Source organism: Gopherus flavomarginatus, chromosome 1 (genome assembly GCF_025201925.1).
Source record: "Gopherus flavomarginatus isolate rGopFla2 chromosome 1, rGopFla2.mat.asm, whole genome shotgun sequence".
Taxonomy (NCBI): Eukaryota; Metazoa; Chordata; order Testudines; family Testudinidae; genus Gopherus; species Gopherus flavomarginatus.
The window spans coordinates 18,212,581-18,236,654 of record NC_066617.1 but is presented as its reverse complement, the minus strand read 5'-3'; the positions used below and the strand labels follow the sequence as shown (position 1 = coordinate 18,236,654).

General features: G+C 43.3%; 1 protein-coding gene across 1 annotated transcript in view; it reads left to right on the top strand.

The window, feature by feature from the left end:
* CDNF (cerebral dopamine neurotrophic factor) overlaps window positions 1–13,582 on the top strand; it is a 30,194-nt gene extending 16,612 nt beyond the window's left edge. Inside the window, exons 2-4 of the mRNA XM_050937022.1 lie at window positions 3,945–4,072; window positions 6,290–6,431; window positions 9,791–13,582. Coding sequence (XP_050792979.1) covers window positions 3,945–4,072; window positions 6,290–6,431; window positions 9,791–9,969 — 449 coding nt within the window. The 3' untranslated portion in view covers window positions 9,970–13,582. The remainder of the gene's footprint in view (window positions 1–3,944; window positions 4,073–6,289; window positions 6,432–9,790) is intronic.
* The last annotated feature ends 10,492 nt before the right edge of the window (window positions 13,583–24,074 follow it).

Genomic DNA, 24,074 nt, shown 5'->3' with positions numbered 1-24,074 from the left:
CACTTCTCTGCCCTCTTCGGGACCATCAACCTCAGTCCTCTATTTTCCTCCATTTGTTCCAGGAGGAGGTGGTTGGCTTGGCTGTTGAGGTCATCCTGCTGTCTTGTGACCATCTTCTTGTTCTGTTGCTGTAGCTCCCATCTGAGCACTGCATTTCAGTCTTGCAAACTCATTGGCTGGGTCTCCAACACCTGAATCTGGGTCTGGAGTTTTTGCAGAGCTGGCTCATGTTCTTTATGCTGGCTCTGTAGCTGGCCCTGCACCTCAAAGACATTCTGCATAGCTGTCTGTAGAGTCTATTGTAATTTCAGGTTCCCAAATTGCTGAAATTTCTGCTCATCTGTCCTCTTCTGGATCACCTCAGTCTCGCTCTCGCTGTTACTATGAAGAGCTTCCTTCTACATGAGTAGCTGTCAGAAACTCTCTTGCTTCTCCTTTCACTCTTTAGTGAGCGTGACTAGCTCTTCTTGGAGCTAGGAGATCTCAGCCTGCTCTGTTACCTGCAGATTTTTCAGTTGCTTCTTTAGCAGCATCTTTTCCTTTTTCTCACTCTCCCATTTTAAGCTCCTTCTGTTTCAGCTCAGTCATCTGCTGCTCCAGGGCAAGCGTGAGCCTCTCTATCTCCTGAACTTCAGCTACTGCCTTTCCACATTTCTTGTAGTGAGAGGTGCAGTTCTTCTCCAGAGCTAGCAGGTGTTCCACCTCCTACCTGTTTTCTAGGTGGGCAACTGCCTTCTCAAGGCCTCTGTTCAGTTTGGCTTCTTCACATATCTGCTCTTTGAAGTGGTCTTTCTCTGCCTCCACCTGGGTCTTGAGACTCCATGTCCAGCACTGCTTTTCTTGTGAGAACTCTTTTGCTTTCTGTGCACAGATCCTCAGGTCTCTCACAGTGTCCACAGATGTGAGAACTGCTCTCCCCCGGCTCGGCCTTCCTGGGCCACCGTTCATACTGGAGGCCGGGGGCAGGCTACTTGTTACTTGTTCCCACCTGTTGAAAATGTTTTATTTGCCAAATAGAAGTGTCTTAACTTCATTGGCCAGCACAGAATAAAACTTGCTTTGCCCTTTCCAGATCTGCTTCTACCTGCTTTGTTCATGCTGTGCAGTCATCTCCTCCAACAGAACCTGGGAATGTGTCTGTATTTCTTGGATTTGTGCTTCCTGCACTTTTAGCCAACTAGCCAATTGTGGACAAAAATCCTTCATCTGGGCCTGTAGTTTCTGAAATTGTTTGCCAGCACCAACCCGGGGCTCAGCAATTCCCTGGTTCTCTAGAACCCTGGTGTCACTTTCCATCTGAGTGTCTTCATCCCTACAACTCTGCTGTCCTTGAGGTCAGTTGGCCAGATCCTTGTGTGGAGCCCCTTCCATCTCCTGCGTCTGACCTGGCTTTTGTAACAAAGTAGGCAGTGTCTCCAAGTTCTTACCCACTGGGGCTAAATGTGGAGTCAGGGTTTACCCCCATAAACAATGGAGAGTTGGAAGTCTCAGGTCAACTTCTCCCACTTAGGTTGATACCTCAGAGTCTGTTTTATTGACTCCCAGTATGCACCTCTTCTGGTGGACTCCAAGCTTCCCATAGTTACAGTCCCTCTGTCCAAACTGCCACATTTTGGCAGGATAAGATCCTTCTATGTGGCCCAGAGGGCCCCTACAGCCTTACATTTTCGCAAACTTGATCCCCACAGTTATTTGTACTCTGTAATCTGGGTCCCACTACCTTTGGGAACAGCATCTTTAATAGTTGGAACCTGCCCAGTTCTCTACCTACTCTGGAGAATAGAGTGTTTCACTCTCCTTGTTCCTACAGGGGGACACACAGCTTACATGCCCCTCTTGCCTGGAGAGAGTGTACACAATTGGACAAGCCCCATGCCTCCTCCCTTTTTAGCATCTACAGCAACTGTCTCATCAGCATTGCTGGATCACACGCACACACGCTAGTCTTCCTGCAACTGTTGCTGGCCCTCCGTATGCATATTCAGGATATCAGACATCTCACACTTGAGATAGGCCTAAGCATTGCTCTTCAATATCCATGCCTGATGGGAGGGGGACTCACACTCCACTTCTGGTTCCAAGCTGGAACAGGGGGCACTCATCTCTTGAGCACCTTCTGCTGGTGTGTGTGTGGTACTGCAGGCCTTTTCATGTTCCTGGCACCCCCTGCAGCTGTCGCCCTTGCTTGGTGGGTCTTCAGCAGCTCAACCCTCCAGCTGGATCACACAGTCAAAAAGGAACCTCTTCCAGGGTAACAAACAGTCCAACAAACTCTGTATCAGCTCTCGCCAGGTCTTCAGCACCAGCTCTGGGGCCTTTGAATTAAGCCCTTCACTCAGGCTTTTAAATAAGCCTTGGCCCCTTCTCAAGGATTAAGTCACTTTGCCAGTGGCTGGTGGGGGGAACCCAGGCCTGCCCACCCACTTAGGGTGACCAGACAGCAAATGTGAAAAATCAGGATTGGGGTAGGGGGTAATAGGAACCTATATAAGAAAAAGACTCCAAAATCTGGACTGCCCTATAAAATCGGACATCTGGTCACCCTACACCCACTACTCTAGTCCCAACCTAAGCACCCTATAAATAGCAGCTACATATTGATTCCTTTGACTGGTTGCTGCTACTTCCCTGGGGCCTCTTCCCACCCACCCGTCTATCTTTACCTCTAACCTCAGAGGTGGAGTTCTCAGGGCTTCTTTCTCCCAGATTAAGGAAATGCAGTCAGTTGCACTCCTGTGGCCAGACAGGAGACCCTTTAATCCTCACCCTTCTAGTCCCAGCCAGGCAGTGAGCTACTAAGGCCCTGCAGCTCCTTTTATCTGATCCTACTGGGCTCTGACTGCTTCCATACTATATCTCTAGGCAGGCCTAGAGGACCCACCTTTTCTGCTCATTTCCTGGGGCAGGGTGTAGTAGGATCATAGGGCCTTGTACATTCAGTCACAGAGATACTATCATGTTGTCAAAGAGCCTCATAAATTAGAATATGCATGAAAAACACCTTAATGCTCTGCACAATCAGTGTGGTGGACCTTGCATGGACCTTCAACACCAGAGTGAACTTTAATCTTGTATGATCTTGTTCTCACTAGGAACTGTAATCACATTTAAACTAGCTTCTTTACCAGTTGAATCACCTGACACAATGCTGACTGGTCCATAAACATGGACAAGGCAGGGATGATCTAGGTTTACTTGGTCCTGCCTCAGCATCGGGGTAGACTTGATGACCTCTTGAAATCCTTTCCCATGAGTGACCCTTCCTTGAGTAAGGTTTTTGTCCAGCGGTTAGAGTGCTAGCTGGGAGGCCCAGGTTCAAATGCCTGTTCTGTCATATAGATTTCCTGTCTGACCTTACCCAAGTCATTTAGTTTTTCTATGCCTCAGTTCCCCATCCATAAAATGGGGATAACAGCACTTACAGAGCTCAGAAGTGTTGGGAGAATAAATGCATTAAAGACTGAGGCAATCAGATACTATGGTAATGGGGGCCAGATGCGTATTTAAAATGGACAGAACATAAAATTTCCTTGTCTTCCCTGGCCAGTCATGGGCAGTATCGTCTCACTTAAACTGATTTTTTTTAAATGGTGATTAAACACAGTTAAATTTTCTAGTTGAGATTAGCTTAATCAAACCAAGACCAAAATGCTGATGTATTCTGATCTCCTGTTATAATAAAAGACTTAAGGCCAGGAGAGACATCTGGAGCTGACAGGACAAATTCTATTCCTACATATAAAGCTGTTGGCAATACCGGGAGCTAAAATGCTGAAATAAATCTTTGGTTTGTTTGGTTTTTTTAATTCTTCATTTGTTAAAATCTGTAATTTTCTGTTTTTATGAAGTGCTAATGGATCCCTGTTCTTATCCAACCTATTAAAATTCCTTAAGCTTTGCTAGATCCTACTGGGTGGCTTATATATTTTGTTTTCTTATTACAGTCTGTAAAGGATTTTTGGACAGATTTTACAACTCATTAAAAGAAAAACATTCTGACTTCACCATGGCCACCATAGAGAAAGAACTGGTTGACAGCTGCATGGATACAAAAGGAAAAGAACACCGCTTGGTACTAGTCTCTTTTTTTCTTTAAGTTCATGATACTTTGAAAAAAAAACACTGATTAGATGGTTCTTTGATTAAAATAGTGGTTCATCTGCACTGTTATTTAGTATTGAGCTGTAGGGCACTGGTTCAAATCCAGCTACATCAACAATGGCTGAAAATTATTACCAACTGCTAGCTTACATAAAATAAGTTTGAAGGCTTCCATTTAATTTCAGGTGTATAAGGGCCCACATTAAGACCCTGATCCAACACTCTTTGAAATTAATGGGAATCTTTCCTTTAATTCATTGGGCATTGGATGGGACCCCAAATGCTCCACCTCAGTTGGCACTAATTAGCACCCTTTTCAACAGTTTAGCTAAGAGGGCAAGGCAAGGAACTGAGATGCCCTTTCATTCCTAGAAGTGATCCTTCCAGATCAAAGCAGGTAGGATGATGTGGAAGAGCTTTGCCCTGCTGCCATCCATGATGTACCTGTTCTGTGAATAAACAGATTTGTTTCCTGGGTTCAGGGGTAGCACTAATCACAGGCCTACATCCTACAGCTGGATGGGGACAACACATTTTTCAAGCCTGTGGTAGGTGCACAGCCTTGAGTAAGTAGAAGAGCTGTCATTGTGCAAGGATGTGGGCTGACGCTGCGGACACCAAAGGCCATTAGGCCACCCTCCATTTTGAAAGTGGAGGCCTCTGGCCTGCAGAAGAGACTGGGGCTGGCTGAAGCCTACTGCACTATCTAACGACTGTTACCTTAGTTGTTAATGCCAAGTTCTCCTGCCATGCCTTAATGCTGAGTCCTTCACAATTCAGAGGCTTTTCAGCTGTTTCCCAGTGTTCACTGGGGAGAAAAAATGCCCTTCATTCTTCTTTCTGCTCTGCTAAGCTGCCAAGAGACAAGGAGTAGGAGAGGAATCACAGAGCCCCATAGCGAAGAGCTTCTGGGCAGGGCACAATGCTGCAGTGCTATTCAGCACCTCACCAGCCTGGCTTTAGGCTAGTGACAGTTCTGATGACCTATGTGGTGTCTTTAGCTTTGTTATGCATGGGTGGTCTGTATTCTACCAATTTAAATCTTGAAGGACTGTTGTTTGCAAAGGCTGGTAGCCATTTTGTTTTCAGTTCTTTGAAAACTGTTAAATCTCTCTCTCTCTCACACACACACACACACACACACACACACACTCTCTGACTGCATGGTCACACAGTGATGTCACTATGTCCTCTCTTGTTTTGTTAGCTTCCTAGAGCCTGGTGTTGTTGTTGTTTGTTGTTTGTATTACTGTAGCTCCTACACTGCATGGGAGCATGTCATGGACCAGGACTCCACTGTGCTAGGTACCATACAAACCCAGAGCAAAAAGACTGTCCCTGCCCCAACGAGTCTACGGTCTAAATATAAGACAAGAGACAACAGGTGGATACAGACAGACAGATGGGGGAACACAAGGAGGCAACAAAACAGTCTTAGCCAGCGTGATGGGCAGTGACCTCAGCACACCAACTGCCTAACCATTCTCATGCTGAATAGTACCCCATACGCCAAGTAGTCCCATTTTCCTCCGTGAGATTATTCAACATGAGTAAGGGTGGCAAAATCTGACCCCTAATACAAAACAAAGATCCTTCTGATTGAAAGTATTAATTTGCTCTCTGCCTACTGAAAGATGTAACAAAAATAGGCTATTGTTTTCCATCAAATGCACCCCATTCTAGAAGGTGTTATGTTGAGACGGAAATGTCCCCTTGGTTTCAAATTATGATTTATTGAGTTAAGAGTGATATATTTCATGTCCTGGAGACAGAATTTTGTATTTTCAATGGCTTATTAATAATACTTTGTACAAAATAGTAATCAGAGTAAGAGGAATCTGTTATTTGCACAATAACAGCTTCCAAGTTGCTTCATATAAGGTGTATCTAACACAAACACACATTGTTTTCTGTGAGCTGTGCCAGACCTGCAATATCCCAACATTCCACCAAGCATAACAATGCATTCATTTAACACACTACCACAGGGAAGGTCCTTCTGTCAAAAGAGGAAGTGGTAGGAGTCTGAGTTTTAGGGTACAATCCTTCAGGGTGCTAAGCATCCTCAAATCCCATCAACTTCAATGGGAGTTGGAGGTATAAAGTACTAAATGTGAACCCCTCAGCAGTTGGCAGGAGCCACTCCTCATTTTGTCTTAGTGCTGATGATGTGTCCTGCTTGTTTCAGTGCTATTACATTGGGGCAACAAGCGATGCAGCCACGAAGATCATCAGTGAGGTCAGCCGCCCAATGAGTGCTCATGTACCTGTGTCGAAGATATGTGAGAAACTGAAGAAGAATGACATTCAGATCTGTGAGCTCAAATATGGTAGGGCCAGAGTCTGGAGCAAACTGGTGGGCCTAGAGATCTAGTTGCATTCTGTACCTAGTTATCCCCATGTATCCCCATTGGCACCTGCCTGCATGGCACATCTCTATTCATTGTCAAGTGAGATGTAGAAAGAAAAATAAATAGGTTTCTACTCTTTTTGCTTCTAAAAAATTAGGCCAGAAATGCCCTCCCCCAATTAGAAATATCAGGAGCATTAAGTCTTGTCTTCACTATTTTTGCTGGAGAACTCTTTGGCTGGCTTAGGTATGTGGGTGAGCACTCTCTCAGCCCTTACATGAAGGGGCAGTTGTGTTGAACTCTCTAAAGAGAGAGCTTTTTTTGCATGTGTTTTTGTTAAGTAGCTGTTAACAAAAAATGAACCATTTTAAACATGGTGAATTAAAAAACCTCTGTTCTCTCTCTTCAGTTGGGCTGCACATCCTTCGTGTAACTAATGTTGAATGTCTACTACTTTCTACTTGTCCATGTAGTTTTCTGTGATAAACCTGAATGTACAATGCAAAAAAACGAGCAAGGAAAAAATCCTTATAATTTATGTGTATTAAAAATCTTTTCAGGCCTGTATGCACCAGGAAGACACAGAAACAAAGCACAACCCCTTTGTTCCTTTCCTTTGCAAGTCACCTTCAATTTGAAGAGCTGGCAGGGTGCTGACCCCATGCCTTTTATCCTTCATTTGTGTTTTAATGTCCCTAAGCAGAGGCAAAGGTATCCTGTTGTCTAGCTGAGCAGAACCACTCACATGGCACTCTTGAGTATATTTGCAAGCAATTTTTATGCAGGACTTGGAATGGATGCAAGTCAGGGCTTGAGAAGCTTAGGAAGTGAGCTCTGCTAAGCCAGTTCCACAAGGAATTAGTCTGCCCACACAAGCCATTTAAAATAAAGTCTCTACTACTGGATGCCAAGCCACAGAGAGATGGTGAGGAATGGCCAAGGAAATTACTAACTCATGAAAATGCACCTTCTTCCATTCTCTGTACCCAATTCAGCCAGTATTTCCATCCTGCCTTTAGGACACTGAAGTGTCCTGTTCCCTCTCCCCACCCCCGAGAGTTACTCTGACCCAACGTCCACTGTACCAATATGTTGCTAAAGCTCAGAGTCCTTAGGGCATGATGCAAAGCCCCCTGAAAGCAGCATGAGTCCTGCTGTTGGCATCAGTGAGCAGTGTTGTCCAGCTTTGCCAATTCCAGCTGGGAAGGTTTCTACTCAGAATGAGGGCTACTGTTGAGAAGCTGGCCATTTAACAGGCCCAATTCTTTCCCCTGTGCAGTTGTGGGAGCTGTTTCATAGCCTCCAAAGGCACAATTTCTTTTTATTAAGAAGTTGAAAATGGTTGAAAATTCTAAAAGAGTAAAATGATCAATTTTTTTAAAGGATTTTGATTTTATTTTTAAAATAACATATCATGACTCCTCCTCCTCCTCCTCGGAGAGCTACAAACTGCTCACCAGCGGTCTCTCTCCAGATAGAAGTGAAATACTGTGCTGTTCAACATACTCATAAATGATCTGGAAAAGGGGGTAAACAGCGAGATGGCAAAATTTGCAGACAATAGAAAGTTATTCAAGATAAAACTGACTGCAAAGAGTCACAAAGGGATCTCACTAAGCTGGGTGATTGGACAACAAAATGGCAGATGATGTTCAATGCTGATAAATGCATAATGCACGTTTGGAAAACCATCCTAACTATACATACAAAGTGAGGGGGGTCTAAATTAACCGTTGCCATTCAAGAAAGATCTTGGAGTCATAATGGATAGTTCTCTGAAAACATCTGCTCAATGTGCAGTGATAGTCAAAAAAGCTAACAGAATGTTAGGAACCATTAGGAAAGGGATAGATAATACTGCCACCATCGCATGCAGTTCAGGTCCCCCGATCTTAAAAAAACAAACAAACCAGAACTGGAAGAGGTACAGCTAAGGGCAACAAAAGTGATTATTCATATGGAATAGCTTCCATATGAGATGAGATGAAAAAACAGACTGGGACTGTTCAGCTTGGAAAAGAGATGAGTAAGAGGGGTTATGATAGAAGTCTATGCTATCATGAATGGTGTGGAGAAAGTGAATAGGGAAGTGTTATTTACCCCTTCACAAAACCCACAAACCACCCAATAAAATTAATAGGCAGCCGGTTTAAAACAAACAAAGGTAAGTACTTCTTCACCCGATGCACAGTCAACCTGTGGAACTCGTTGCCAGGGGATGTTGTCTAGGCCAAAACTATAACTGGGTTAAAAGAATGAGAAATTCATGGGGGATAGGTCCATCAATGGCTATTAGACAAGATGGTCAAGGACGCAACTCCAACTCTGGGTGTCCCTAAGCCTCTGACTGCCAGAAGCTGGGACTGGATAACAGGGGATAGATCACTTGATAATTGCCCTTTTCCGGTCATTCCCCCCTGAAGCATCTGGCACTGGTCACTGTCAGACAGGATACTGGGCTAGATGGACCATAGGAATGGCTATGATGGGACACATCAATGTTTTTACTTGCCTTAAAAACAAAGATAGGAGTTACATCACTATGTGTAGCAAGGGTCCTTCTGGGTACATGTGTCAGGTGAATAAGGCAGAAAAATAGTTGCCAAATTTCCTTATATGAGTCCATGTCTTGTTACATGAGGGCCATATGGCTCTGTGTTGTAGCTCCTTCAAAGATCTAATTACCATCCTTTTTATATAGACCTCATTTTGAGCCACAGAAGGTAGGATATTCAGTAGATAGAGGAAGATCTGTCCTTTTTATCAGATTTGGTCAAAAAACAATTCCAAATTTTGCAAAAATCATTGAAAAATATTATTCAAATTTTGAAAAAAAAAAACCATTGCAAAAAAATTGAACTATCTGTAACTGGTTGAAAAGAAAATTGATGGATTTTTGTTGAAAACTCCAATTTTCAATAGTTACAACCATGTACTTCTTATACAAGTGGTCACTTTGAGGAGAAAAGTTGGGTCTGATCCTGCTTTCACACTGGTGTAAATCAGGAGTAACGTCATTAAAGTCAATGGGGTTTCCACTTTTATATGTGTCTTAATGAGATCAGAATCAGATTTGATAGGCCAGATCCTCAGCTGGTATAAATCAGTGTAATTCTATTGTTTTTCAAGTGAGCTATGCAGATATACAATAGGTGAGGATCTGGCCCCTTATGTTTAACTTTTTGTCCCTCACTCAACTATCACCTGAGTTATAAGAGATACTTTTGGAACATTTGTAGGAACTAGAATTTTTTTCTTTGGCAGCATAGAAGAGTTGAGGACAAATATTAACTCTCCTGTGGTCTCTAAAGCATGTCTCACATTCTTTGTTTTTGCAGAAAGGAAACTGGACTTAAACTCGGTGGATCTCTCCAAGATGAGAGTGGCTGAGCTGAGGAAGATCCTGGATAGCTGGGGAGAAGTGTGCAGAGCATGCATAGAGAAAACAGACTTTGTGAACTTGATTAAGGAGCTGGCACCTAAGTATACGCTTACAAACCCCAAATCAGACCTTTGATACTTGTGCCAACCTAGTGCTTGCTATGGTAGGTCATCTCTCTGTGCACAAAGAATGACTGACAATGGAATAGCTGGGCTAAAAAACTTATTTGGTTACAACTGACAAGTGCCAAAAAACGGAGTTATTATTAATAATTGCTTATCTAGCACCACAGAAGGGCATAGTACTTTACAGACAAGACAAAGTCACTGCACCAAAGAACATAATATATAAGAATCAAATCGTATTTGTATTGCCATAGCAAATAAAGTCCTCAGCCCCACAGTGCTAGCAGTGTACACACACATAACAAAAAAATGACCACTGCCCCAGAGATCTTTTACTTTCAAGTAGAAGAGACCAAACCCCACCCCCCTAAACAAACCCCAAACAGACCTTTAGCTAAACTGGTGTAATGTGTGTAGACAATCTTAGGGCTTATACGGTTTTCACCATATTGGTTTAAAAACCATTAAATATTATTGACAAAATACTATTATTTTCCATGACATAATATACACAGTTATAAGCAATTTGATAATAGTATAACTGCATCCACAGTAGAGGGTTGCATCAGTTCAACTACATTGGTTTCTAAACCAATCTGTTTAAGTCAATACACAAACTGTGTGGAGACCAGCCCTTGTGTCTATTCAAACCTGGCTTATATTGATATAGTTTGTAATGTGAAGGTACAACTTGTACATTCATGCACACCTTTCAACTGCTGCAGTGAATGAGGCAGGGGCCTTACAACCAGCATTGTGTAGTGAATGAGGCTGTTATCTCATCCACTGTCCATCTTGTGCATTTCCAATCCTAGGTCGACACCTTGATATATTCAGGGAAGAGCAATATTTTTATTTAAGGAGTTTGGAAACAGAGAAATTAGAAGCGTAAAAGACTATTTGATTATTTAGTATATTCCTCCTTCTAGCTGAGGTATTCCAGGGGGTCCATAGGCCCTGCTGATTAACTTCTCCTACTTCCTCCCTCAACTCCTCCGCCTCCCTCCCAGTGCATCCTGCATGCCACAGAACAGCTGTCCCTCGGCATGAAGGAGGTGCTGGGAGGGAGGAGAAGGAGTGGAGACAAGGCACGCTCAGGGTGTGTGTGGAAAGAGGTGGGGCAGAGGTGGAGCGGGGGCAGGAAGAGGTGGGGCCTTGGAGGAAGGGCTGGAGTGGGGCCTGGGGCTGAGTTGAGGGAAAGGGCTGAGGGTCCAGGAAAAATTGTAAATCAAAACGGGAGTTCTCGGGTTGCTATAGTTTGAGAACCGCTGTTCTAGAACATTTTAGAAACTTGCAAACAAACCAACCTACCTTTTTGGTTCATTGAAACTAATTCGTTCCTTCTCAGATATTGACACTCTTCAAGTATTTGCAGCTGGCTAGCATATCCAACTTATTTGCTGCTTGGCCACAACAAGCATATTTTGCTCTTTTAGGATGGAATTTTGGCCCCTAACTTCCTTAGACTCCTTTGAGAATTCCTCAGTTTCTTCATTCTCTCACATATTTTGTTTGGCCTTCTTTGAATTCCCTTAAGTTAATAAGTTGTACCACTAATGTTGACAGAGAGTATCACTAGATCAAGAAGTTTTGTCCAAGTTTGTTTGAAGTCATTACTTTACATGTATGCACATAGGCCCCAGACCAGCAAGGCACTTAAGCACATGCTCAAGTTTAAGCATGTGAAAAGTCCCATTGAAATCAATGGGACTATTCACATGTTGAAAGTGAAGTAGGTCACATGCATCCAACGAAGTGGGTATTCACCCACGAAAGCTCATGCTCCAATACGTCTGGTAGTCTATAAGGTGCCAGAGGACCCTTTGCTACTTTTAGGTCTTAATTGTTCTTCTGGATCGGGGCTAACTGATTATGATTACAGAGTTCCAACTCATTGTGCAATATGAAAGTGACCCAATATGCAAACATTTACATTTTAGAAAAGAAGGTTTTGTGTACACTGGCGAAAGCTATTTCAGTGCTTATCTTTAGAAGTGTTTGAAATATGGAAGATAGAGGTTACTATGAATTCACTGCCAGATATTTTCATCTTGATTGCATAAATCCCTGCATTTAATTGAAATCCAGTGGTTATTTGCATGATTAATGTCTTATGCTTGCAAAAAATATTTAAGCCCAGATTCTCAAAGGTATTTAGGCATTAGGTGCCTTTGAAGACCCAGGAATTAGTGGACCCACATCCTAAATTATGCAAGCCAAAATTCTATTCTTTGATACAGAGACAACTCCCATTGAATTGAAAAGGCATTACACCTTTGTTTTTTAGAGAACAGGCTTCATGACTGTCTCCTTTACATGGGTATAAATCAAAAGTAAATTCACTGAAGTCAGTGGAGTTACTCCAGTGTAAACTGCTGTGAGAAAAGAATCAAGCTTGAGATTCCTGCTGTGTGTGTAGTAGGAAAGAATCAGGCTTATACATTAGTAATGACCAAATCTCAAAAGGGATTGAGGCCCAGTTCAGATCTGCATCCAACTGTAGAGGTGTGAAATAACCAGCCATCTGTGATATGGTAACCTTGCAATATGTGGTTTCTCTTAAAGTTTATAGTATTTCCTGCTGCAGAATTACCCTTTCACGAGTTATTTGTGTACTTCTGCTTCTTGCTGAAAGAAGGAACTGCAGGGATGTGTAAACATTGAATTAAAGAGAATTAAGTAGAATCTTTTTTGAATTTCAGAAATGGTCTAAGTGCAGTTTGACTTATGGATAAAGAATCAGATTGGTTCTTATTACAACAAACCAATGGTCTATTTTTATTAGAAACCAGCTGGCTGAATCTTAGCTTGCCTATGCTCTAAATTAATGTCAGTCCAGTTTTTGTATGAAAAAAGACAGATCGTAACGTCTACTTCAAAGCAACATTCTGATCTCATTTAAAGTAGTGTAATTCCACACACTTCAATAGTTACATTATTGTAAACAGTAGCAAAACCAGATCCTTGGCGCCAAATTCTTTGCTGATGTAACGCCATTGACTTCACCAGCAGAGAATTTGGCCCTTCGTTTCTAGTAACTAACTTGTGTTTTAATATTTTAAGACTTATTAATATCCCACCCCCAAGTTAGTATCACCTAATGCTGTACGATCCTTTCACATCTCACAAGCTAAACTTGTCCATGTTTGACCAGCTCTTGAAAACCTAGGAAGTAATACTGGTGATTCAGGAGGTGGCATTGTTCCTTCTAAATCAGTAATGAACTAATGCCCTGGAATGGTGTTAATGTCACTCTTCTGCTGGAAGTGCTATCTTCTGCAAGAGACATAAATCTGAGTTTCTGACCTTTCATGGACATTTAAGATCTTCAAGCATTTATTAATCAGAACATCAGTGGTTAACCCCGAGTTCCTAGACAAACTCCAACTTGCTTAATAACATTCTGCCAACCTACATGTCCCTCCCAGTTTGATCTGAATAAGATATTCTGCATTTCCTACCCAAAACTAGTCTACTTTTGCTGCATGGTGTTAAATTGTGCAACATTTTGTCTCAGATGCCACAGGTTGCTTTGTAGCAATATACACGTATATTTACTATTGTGTAAATACAATGCAGAGAGATGGTTAAGAAAGGATCGGATAAACGGGTTTCGCCTTCTAGTCAATAATTTGTTTTTTTAACTCAGTCATGACTACATTTTCATATGAAACTATCATGGAGCCAAGTGAACACATATGGCCAGATTTTCACTATCTCTCTGTCAGGTGATGTCAATGGAGCTATGCCCGTTTGCACCAGCTGAGAATCTGGCTCATAGCTTGCCTGATATTTATAACCAAAATAATACATGGGTGGATACTGTGTAGCCTCATGGGCATTTTAGCAATAGTTTTTAAACCAAGGTAGAGGGAAACATTACTGACAACATATGGGAACAGTGCAATGTGTTGGATACCAAGGATGGCTGCCACACCCTGTTGGCCAATACAGGAATAACTGCTATCAGCATACATCAGCTTCGAATTGTGTGGCTCTAAAAATGACTGCATTTGCTGATGCCAACTATTTTTTCCTCCATGCTGTTGAGGATGCCACTCCACATACTCTGGCAGAAGAGGTACTTTGTCTCCCCAGGTCCCGTGACAAGAAGAGAAAGCCCTTTGTCCACCTACAGTAGAGCTGGTGGTGAAGAAGGAAATGTGAAACACTAGCTCCTGTTACCAGCAACTGAGCCATAAAGGATGATTCTGCCAAGAGGACACAAGCTTGTTCAGCCTCCTGTATTGGGCTACTGTAAGCTGAACATAGAGAGGCTGGTATCACCAGAGACATCTCTGCTGCATGTATGACTGTGCTTATCTGAGCCAATAATGCCCGTAAAGTTAGGGCTTTGTTATCATACTGATTCAGAGATACAAGCTGGTCTCAGAAATAATAATGATACTTGGCCTCTTGTACCTTCCATCAAAGGATCTCAAACATTATAAATTACTGCTAGTTTCACAACAACCCTATGAAGTAGGTAGATATAGAATCATAGAAATGTAGGGCTGGCAGGGACTTCAAGAGGTCATCAAGTCCAGCCCCCTATACTGAGGCAGGACCAAGTAAACCTAGACCATCCCTGACAGGTGTTTGTCCACCTTGTTCTTAAAAGCCGCCAATGATGGGGATTCCACAAACTCCCTTGGAAGCCTATTACACAGCGTTAACAGTCCTTATAGTCAGAAAGTTTCCCCTAATATCTAACCTAAATTTCCCTTTCTGCAGATTAAGCCCCTTACTTCTTGTTCTACTTTCAGTGGACATGGAGAACAATTGATTACTGTCCTCATTACAACAGCCCTTAACATATTTGAAGACTGTTATCAGGTCCCCTCTCAGTCTTCTTTTCTCAAGACTAAAGCTGTCCAGTTTTTTAAACCTTTCCTCATAGGTCAGGTTTCCTAAATCTTTTCTCATTTTTGTTGCTGTTCTATGGACTGTATCCAGTTTGTCCACATCTTTTCTGATGTGTGAAACCCAGAACTGGACACAGTACTTCAGCTGAAGCCTCACCAGTGTCAAGCAAAGCAGAACAATTACCTCCTACGTCTTACATACAACACCCTACAATGACATTAGCTTTTTTTGCAACTGCATCACTTTGTTGACTCATTCAATTTGTGATCCGCTACTGCCACATCCTTTTTAATGGTACTACCAGTTATTCTCCATTTTGTAGTTGTGCTTTTGATCTTTCCTTCCTAAGCGTAGTACTTTGCACTTCTCTTTATTGAATTTCATCTTGTTAAATTCAGGCCAATTCTCCAATTTGCCAAGAATTCTAATGCTGTCCTCCAGAGTCCTTGCAACTCCTCCCAGTGTGGTGTTACCTGAAAATGTTATAATCATACTCTACTCCATTATCCAAGTGATTAATGAAAATATGGACTAGTACTGGACTCAGAAAGAGTAGGGGACTCTGAGTATTGTTTTTCAACCAGTTGTGTGCCTACCTTATAGTAATTTCATCTAGACTACATTTCCCTAGTTTATTTATGAGAACTTCAAGAAGGGCTACATCAAATGCCTTACTAAAAATCAAGGTATATCACAGCTACAGCATTCCCCCTATCCACTAGGCCAGTAATCATGCCAAAGAAGGAAATTAGGTTGGTTTGGCATGATTGGTTCTTGACAAATCCATGGCTGGCTATTTTTTATATCCCTATTATCCTCTAGGTGCTTATAGATATCCCTGTTTTAATAATATCCCAGTTTTACAGATAGAGAGGCACGCAACCCAGGATTGGATGAAGGTAGCCCAAGGCTCCAGGCACTCACCCCTCACAGTAGGCTCTCTCATCATAGTCTGTCTCGGAGCATGTAGTGATGGCAGTGGCCCCCTTCCCGGAGAAAGGGCTATGGTGGTAAGTCTGGCAGCAGGAATCTCCTTCCTCAGCTCTAGGGGCTGCTCTTCCTTCCCCTGCTGGAATCTGTCTGCAGAGTCAGGCAGATATCAGTGCATTGGTTGCACTGGGCATGTTTTCAGGCTTTACTTTTCTTTGCTAGTGTAAGCGGAGTCTGAATGAGTTCTCCCCTCACATCTAGTGGTGAGCTGTGGAAGACGACTTCTGGAGCTGATCTCGTTTGCATGGGCACACCCACCTTGCCTAGGTGCTCAGCATGATGGGATTGCTTGCTCAAATGGCCACTTTTGGCTGGTTTTGGATCCCCAGTCTCCTTGTTATTGGGGCAGGAGTAATAAAGGGTTGTTATCCTTGTTGTGTGAATGGAGGGCAGCAGAACTGTACTTGGCATACCCTGGTTGAGGGACTCACCCTCAACTCAATGGCATTCTCTAAGCAGGGGACATGGGTTCCAAAGCCCATTGAGTAGAGAGAGGGTGGGGATAGACAGCTGTGCCTGGCTGTGGGAGTCCTGCTTATGGGTCTTAGACACTGATACTTCCTATCTTCATTGTGTAATGAATGAGCTAATTTAGATTTAATTGAGAGTCTTATTACACATTGCAGATCTGAAATCACTGATATCTAGGTCTGAGTGTTAGACCTGCTTTGGGACAGTGTCTCTGATGCAAGAGACTGCCTAGTGTGCACTAGCAGTGAGGCTCTCTCACTAGCAGCTGAAATTATTGAGAGTTGTGTTAAGTGGTGGGACCTGAAAACACCCTGGCAGAGTCCAGCAGAGATGCTGGTGGGAATTGGTCAGCAGGGTGGCTGGCAGAGAGGTGGGGAGTGCCAGTTGGCTAGCAGGGCGGCTGACGAAGAGGAGTGATGAGCAAGTGCCCGGGCAGTGGAGCGAGTAAGGTGCCTTCTTACCTCCATCACCACCACCCAGGGTAGGAGCTGAACTCTGCAGATGTGCCTCTGAACTCTGGATCTGTACTGACCAATACAGCAACTGTGAGTGGGATGTAAAGAGATGGGCACGTTAAAGAGACTTTTGGTTGCTGGTCTTAAGAGGGAAAAGGACACTGCCCAACTTAGCTGGAGGTGGGTCTTTTGCTCATGGTTTATGTTTATGAACCTTATTTGCTGTGTTTTCCCAAATTAATGCTGAGTTACTTTTCTCCTTCTATTAAAAGTTGCTTTGCTACACTCAGACTCTGCTTGCGAGAGGGGTAGTATTGCCTCTGGCTGGCAGAAGGGTTACACTAGAAACATAGTTTTAAAAAAGTGAATCTGAGACCCTGTCATCACATGCCTCTGGGAGCCAGGACCCTAATGACATGCCCATGCCTTAACCCAACCCTGACAGCACTCGGAACTCTTGACTCCTACTATTATATTCCAATCACTACACCAGTGTTTCTCAACCTTTTTGTATTGGTGACCCCCTCTGGACTTTACAAAAATTGTGACCTCCCCACACTTGGACCAATTGCAATCCCTTACCTTAAGCTCGATCTTGGGTTCCAGCCCTGGGTGGCAGGGCTGAAGCATGTAACTTAGCTTTGCAGGACCCCCTATGGCATGAGCCCTAGGCAATTGTCCTGCTTGCCACCCTCTAATACCAGCCCTGCACTTGCACCCCCCTAAACGCATCCTGTGATCCGCTGGGGTTGAGAAGCACTAGATGACACTCCTCCTAGGAATCTGGTAGCCCTTATCTTCAGGAGAAGACGTTTTGCTGGGCCAAGGGTTTCAAAGCTGCTGCCTAAAGTTAGGCTCTTAAGCCCATTTTTGAGGCACCTAAATAAGTGGCCTGGTTTTAAGTGGTCTGAGCTCCCAGCTACTGCCACTGATTTCATCGATGGAGGCAAACAATTGCTCTTGAAAATGTTGTAAAAGTGCCTACATTGTGGTTTAGTCTGACTTCGTTAAACCACAATTGAAGGGGTGTGGGATGAGGGAAATAACCATTTAAAAGAAATCAGGAATGCCTGTGAAAACAAGGCAGCTGTTAGAAGCATTTAGGGCATTGACACAGGAATTCCAGCCTGTGATCAGGCAGCCAGCTGCAGCCAGCAAAACCAATTGAGAAAAGCTCATAAGTGGAAGCCTGCACCTGGCATGCTGTGTATCACCTGTTTGGGTGGTTTTAAGAAGGGAAGGAAGTCTTAATAACGGAACTCAATCAAATGAGAGTGAAACTAACAACGTAGCTATATGGAGGCCGTTTTGTAAGCGATCACTTATTGTCTTGCAAAGAAAAATAAGAAATGATTCAGGGTCTCTCCCAAAGGAGCTATCGGTGTTTAGGAAAGTTTCAGGACCTCTGTATAAGCTATTAGCCTTTTTACTATATAAATTGAGGCTAATGGCAACCAGGCTGTACAAACTGAAGTCAGAGGCATTTAGTTTTTGCTAATATAACACCACCTTGGGATGAGTTATTTGCAAGGACTGAAGCAAGGACCAATGAGTTTAAACAAAAATGTGGATTCATTGGCCCGGGGGCAATGGCAGTCTCAAGGATCTTTACATAGTCCAGCCACTAGAGGGGGACAAAGACACACCTGGCTAGTGTTGCACACAAAAAGTTCAGCTTTTAAGTTGTTCACCAACTGTTTATATTGAACAGTCAGTCAGGGCCGGACACTACTACCTTATTCATGCTGAATAGCACCTCACTCCACAAATTACTCTGATTTATAATCCAGCCCTTGGTATTGACAGTTTGCTAGTAGAATCATGGGACTGGCCACCCTAAGCATGTGCCTTCACCTCTGGCACCTGGGTACAGCATTACAGGGAGTCCTCATCTCTGGCACCTCCTCTTGTGCTCTCCCTCAGACCTGCTTCTTCTCTCAACTCCCCCGCTGGGTGTTCTGTGGTTTGGACCTCCAGCCAGGTCACAAAAGTCTAAACCCCTTCCAAGCAAAGCTTCGAAGTAATAGCTCCTCTGCCTCTCTCAGGCTTCAGTGGCATTCCCTTGTAAGCTGTACCTCAGAGTTTGCCCAGTAGGAGCCTAACCTACTCCTGTAGTATTCCTCCTCTGTTGTTATCTGTCTAGTTAACCCCTGTCCCAGGGCTTCGCTCCTCGAAGGAGACCTGTCTCCGCTGTGGCCTCTTTCCAAATGAGCTCCCTCAGTCTACTTATGAGGTTAACTCTGCTTCCTCTGTCCAGGAGGCAATTGGTTAATCACCCCTCCCCGCCCAGGTGCAGAGCATGTCTAATTGGAGTTCTTCCCTTGCCTTGCAGGTGATGGGGGTTAAACCCCATCACAGTCAGCTACATCACAAGGCATTGTTTCTGTGTGCTGATTGGATGGATGATCTTAACTTTGTAACTTACTTTGCTTCTGCCTCAAATGAATTTTATTTAGTCACAAACTGAATTTTGTTTATTGAGTAAGCGAATATTTTAGCCACAGGAACAACTATTGATTTCCACAAACATCAGAGTATGAATGTTTGTAAAAAGCAAATAATGAGGTGTGAACACAGCTGAAATGAAATGGAAAGAACCAAAATGGTTGCAAATATTTTTTGTCACTATTCATCTTCCTACTTAAGACCATTATGCGAGGGAGGAGGGGTTATTTAAAGCTAGATAAAAAAATTCCATCAAAAAAACTCTTACCTCTCTCCCTCTTTTAACTAGTGGTGGAAATAAGTGTTCCCCCCCCATGTAAAATTAAAAAAAAAAACCCACTTTGATTGTTTCTGTTGGAAAACCAAAAGTTTTCACGGAAAATTGGGGGAAAAAAGTGAATTTTTTAAATGTTCACAAAATATACTTACCTTTTTGAGAAAAAAGGTCCATTTTTATTGCTTACAAATTGTTAACACATTGAGATGAAAATTAAACTTTGCTCAATAGAAGCATATGGAATCTCTATATACATGGAATATGTGATTCCAGTCGTAGATAATGATGATGTCTTTTCAAGGGTGTATGAAATCTGAGTAACGTCTCTTCCCATATCAGAAATTACTGGGTGAGTTTCTATGGCTGGTGTTATGCCCGTCAGACTAGATGATCATCATGGTCTCTGCTGGCCTTAAAATCTATGTTTCCTTCTGTCAGTCAGCTAAACTTATGGATAAGCTAAGCCAGTGTTCCTCACTGCAAGGCCTGCGAGCCACTGGCGGCTCCCATGGACCCTAAGTGTGGCCCCCTGTCGATTACACTCTCTGGCAGTGCAGTGGGGCTACAACTAAGGCAGGCGCCAGGCTCCCTGCCTGCCTCAGCCCCACGCTGCTCCAGGAAGCGGCCAGCACACCCCTGAGGGGTAAGTGGAGGGGCAGAGGTCTCAGCGTGCTGCTCTTGCCTGCAAGCACTGCCCCCGCAGCTCCCATTGGCTGGGAATAGGGAACTGTAGCCAATGGGAGTTGCGGGGGCGGTGCCTGCAGAAAGGGGCAGTGCACAGAGCCATGTGCCTGCCTCGGGGCTGCAGGGGCACGTTGGCCCCTCCCAGGAGTGGCATGGGGCCAGGGCCACCCAAAATAAGTGCCGCCCCTTCAATGGGCAGGTTCTGAATAACTTTTCCCCCACCCAACCTGCAACCGCTTGGAGCCAGGCCCCCATACTCCCTCCTGCACCCCAAACCCCCTCCCAGAGCCCCCTCCCAGAGCCATCCCCACATACACCCTCCTGCACCCCAATCAATATGACCAATAATGGTAATATTACCATATCAACCAACAACAAACTTGGAGTGTTCAACCGTCCATGTCAGGTATGTGTTCAACTGTCTGTGTAGGGTTGATATGGCTCTCGCATTGAAGGTTTTTGCCAAAGGGGCTCCCACTTCAAAAACAGTGAAGAGCACCGAGCTAAGCATTAGCAAAGTAAAAGTCAATGGAGTTGTGCCAATTTACACTTGCAAAGAATTTGTCCCAATGCAATAAACATCAAGAACCAGTTTACTGTTCTGTCAACAGGAGGAGAGAGGCAGATTCTCAAGGCTGAGGAAGAAGAGACCCCTGGCCCCCAAGGCTGGGAGGGTCACAGCAACCACACCCAAGAGTTGCAGAGTGTTGATGATTGGGGACTCCCTTCTGAGAGGGATGGAGGCATCCATCTGCCAACCTGACTTGATGTTCCCGGGGGCAGAGGTGCTGGAACAATGTGTATAGTGGAGGTGCTGAGAGCCATTGAACCAAACTGTAAACTCTGCATATGATGGAAACCACTTCAAGCCAGCACCCTCTGCACCCTTCGTTCCAGTATCTATGCCGGAGTGTGTGCTGCCTGTTTGGAGCCTGAATCTGAGACATCGCTGAAAGGTTGCTGAGGCTTATCTGTGCCTCTGACCACTACCCCATGCTGCTCATCTGTGCAGGCACTAATGATACTGCCAGGTCTGACCCAGATGAATGCATGGCTGCACAGATGGTGTTGAATGAAGGCCTTCTGTTTCCTCGACCATGGGATGTTGTTCCAGGAAGGAGGAATTATGCCAAGACATCTTCCTCGAGTGTAATGCCTTTCAGCAGTGGTCTTTCCTAGATATTGCCACCTCTTATTGTTTGCATCATTGCTCAGAGCATACAGTATCAGCCTGAGAGTTCCTTAGGGCTGGGACTGTGACTCATGTGTTTGTGCAGTACAATGTACACTCTTGCCCCGGAGTGAAGAATAAGTAATGATACAAAATCTGAACTGGAAGGGAGACTGCAAGTCCAGCTTGTTTAAATTTGGTTACACGTGCGCACTAGAGAGTGAGGGAAAGGCTGAATCAATGTAGGTCTCGGTATCAGCTGCATTACAGAGGGCCCATTCCAAGAGCAGAAGGCCACTGAACAGATTTCCTCATTCCAGGATCCTAATTAGCCATCTGTGGTGGGGAATTGGAAATCTGTTTTGATTCATTCTGAGGAAGAATAAAGGAGAAGACCAGAGTATGATTCTGCTTGATTTGATTAGTTCTACATTTCTACTTACATGGAAGCGGAATCTATATTTTTGTTGTTGCTGAATGTTGACCCAATTGAAGGCTAGATAAGGGAAGGACAGTGCATCCCTTCAGACAATAGGTATGTGGAAGCAAAGAAATCAGAGCTGAGTAGTCCCAGATGTGCCTTTAGCAAATACATTTCAAACGTACATGTGGTGTCTTAGCCATCTGCTGTATTTATATGCCAGTCTATTGAATTGGCATTGTTCCCACTTATACTGCTGAGGGGCTGCCTGCCTTGAGACAGTCTTGCTGGATTTCCATTTTCTGTTATCATCATGCATTTGTATTGGTGCTGATCTAACACCCATTGAAATTCCTGATAAGACTCTCATGGACTTCCGTGGACACTGGATGAGGCCAATAGTGCCCATAAGTGCACTAGCTTTTTACCACACAAATCGGATGACAGATCCTTTCCCTGAAGAGCTTACACACAAAACAAATGTATTCCCTTTCCTTCATTGCTTTAAGGCATACTGCCTTTGACTGCTTACAAAGCTCACCAAATAGCCCCACATTTAAATTTTCTTTAAATAATGGAAGAGGATATTTGTTTGTTTGTTTTGTACAAATTCAAATATGACTAGAAAAATTTTCCCCTGACTTTTAAAATGATTTATCCATGAAAATGTGTTGTTTTGGACATATTCAATGCCCTGCAGCGCTACAAACTCAGTCTAAGATTCTTGTGAGAGGACGATAACTGGAAACTGAAGCTGATTATAAACAGAAAGTGAAACTGACCAATCTAGTTTCATTGAGTGAAGTGCAGAAAGTGGAAAAAAAAAACAAAAACACTCTCCCAACTCAATAAAATTAAAATGCTATTTTAAGTCAGCAACTCAAGGTGTCAGTAGTTTGCTTCAGTACATTTTAAAAATAATATACGGCTTTTATATTTGGTATTATCTTGAATCTCTTGAACTATGGGCAACCAGAATTCTGTTCTTGTCTCAAATGGAATTGTAGTTCTTAGAAGATGCCATTTTATTTGCACTACTGTTAAGCAACCTAGATTTAGCACCAAATTCCCAAATCTCTCTCTTTTGAAGTATCAAAACATATTATCTTAGTGCCATGGGGAAAGTACCAAGTACTATTGTTGCTAAGTCTAATTGAAGAGGAGTGATCTAATGTAAAATTTACTTGAGAACAAGGAGGAAGCTCAAGGAAGACATCCTGGAAGAAAGGAGAAAAATAGAAGGCAGTGGCATGGTGAGTTGTATTAAATAAAGAATCTCATTTACTCCTTCTGACTACTTCTGACCAGAGACTTGCAGGGAACATTTACTGGTGCTTGGGGAAGTCTTAATCTATGAACAAAGCTTATCCTCCTAAAACAAATTTCAGTATTAAGAATGGGGCGTGTTGTGGACAGGACTGACATTTCAATTTAGGTGAAGAAGGGGGTGCTCTGCAGAATCCTTCCACAGGACTCTGGGGGAAGTAATGGAGAAGGATCTTTGTAAAATAGGTATTATGATACTTATCTCTATTGTAAAGAGTTTTGAGATCTCCTGATGAAAAGTGCTATATAAGAACGAGGTATTTTATTATTATTTAGGTATTAGTTTTAAATCATTGGCTCAGAGGTATTGGCAGCTCTAGGAATTGCAATATTTAGTGTCTTTCTTAAAGCCCCAGCGCTGGGGGAGAGCGGGGGGCGGCATGTGATTTCATGAGAATCTCAGCTTCCATTAAACTAAACAAAGCAAAACTTTGTGGTTCTCATGGTTGCAGAGAAGAGCTGTAAAAAGCAAAACCTAAAGGTTTAAAACCCAGAAGGCAAATAAAAAGAAGTCAAGGCCTTTTTTGTTGTTGTGGGATGGGGGAAGGGGCCTGTCATAAACAGATAGTTAAGGGTTAATAGAACAGGAGTACTTCATGTTTCTTTTGCCTGTAAAGAGTTAACAAGTTCAATGAGCCTGGCTGTCACCTGACCAGAGGACCAATCAGGGGACAGGATACTTTCAAATCTTGAGGGAGGGAAGTTTTTGTGTGTGCTGTTAGGTTTTGGTTGTTGTTCTCTCTGGGTTCTCAGAGGGACCAGATGTGCAACCAGGTTTCTCTCCAATCTCTCTGATACAGTCTCTTATGTGCTCAGAATTGTAAGTACTTGGTAGATAAGGTGAGTTAGGCTTATGTTTGTTTTCTTTATTTGCAAATGTGTATTTGGCTGGAAGGAGTTCAAATTTGTACTTTGCTGAAAGGATTTTAATTTGTACTTGTTTACTTAGGCTGGGAGGGTATTCCCAGTGTCTATAGCTGAAAGACTCTGTAACATATTCCATCTTAAA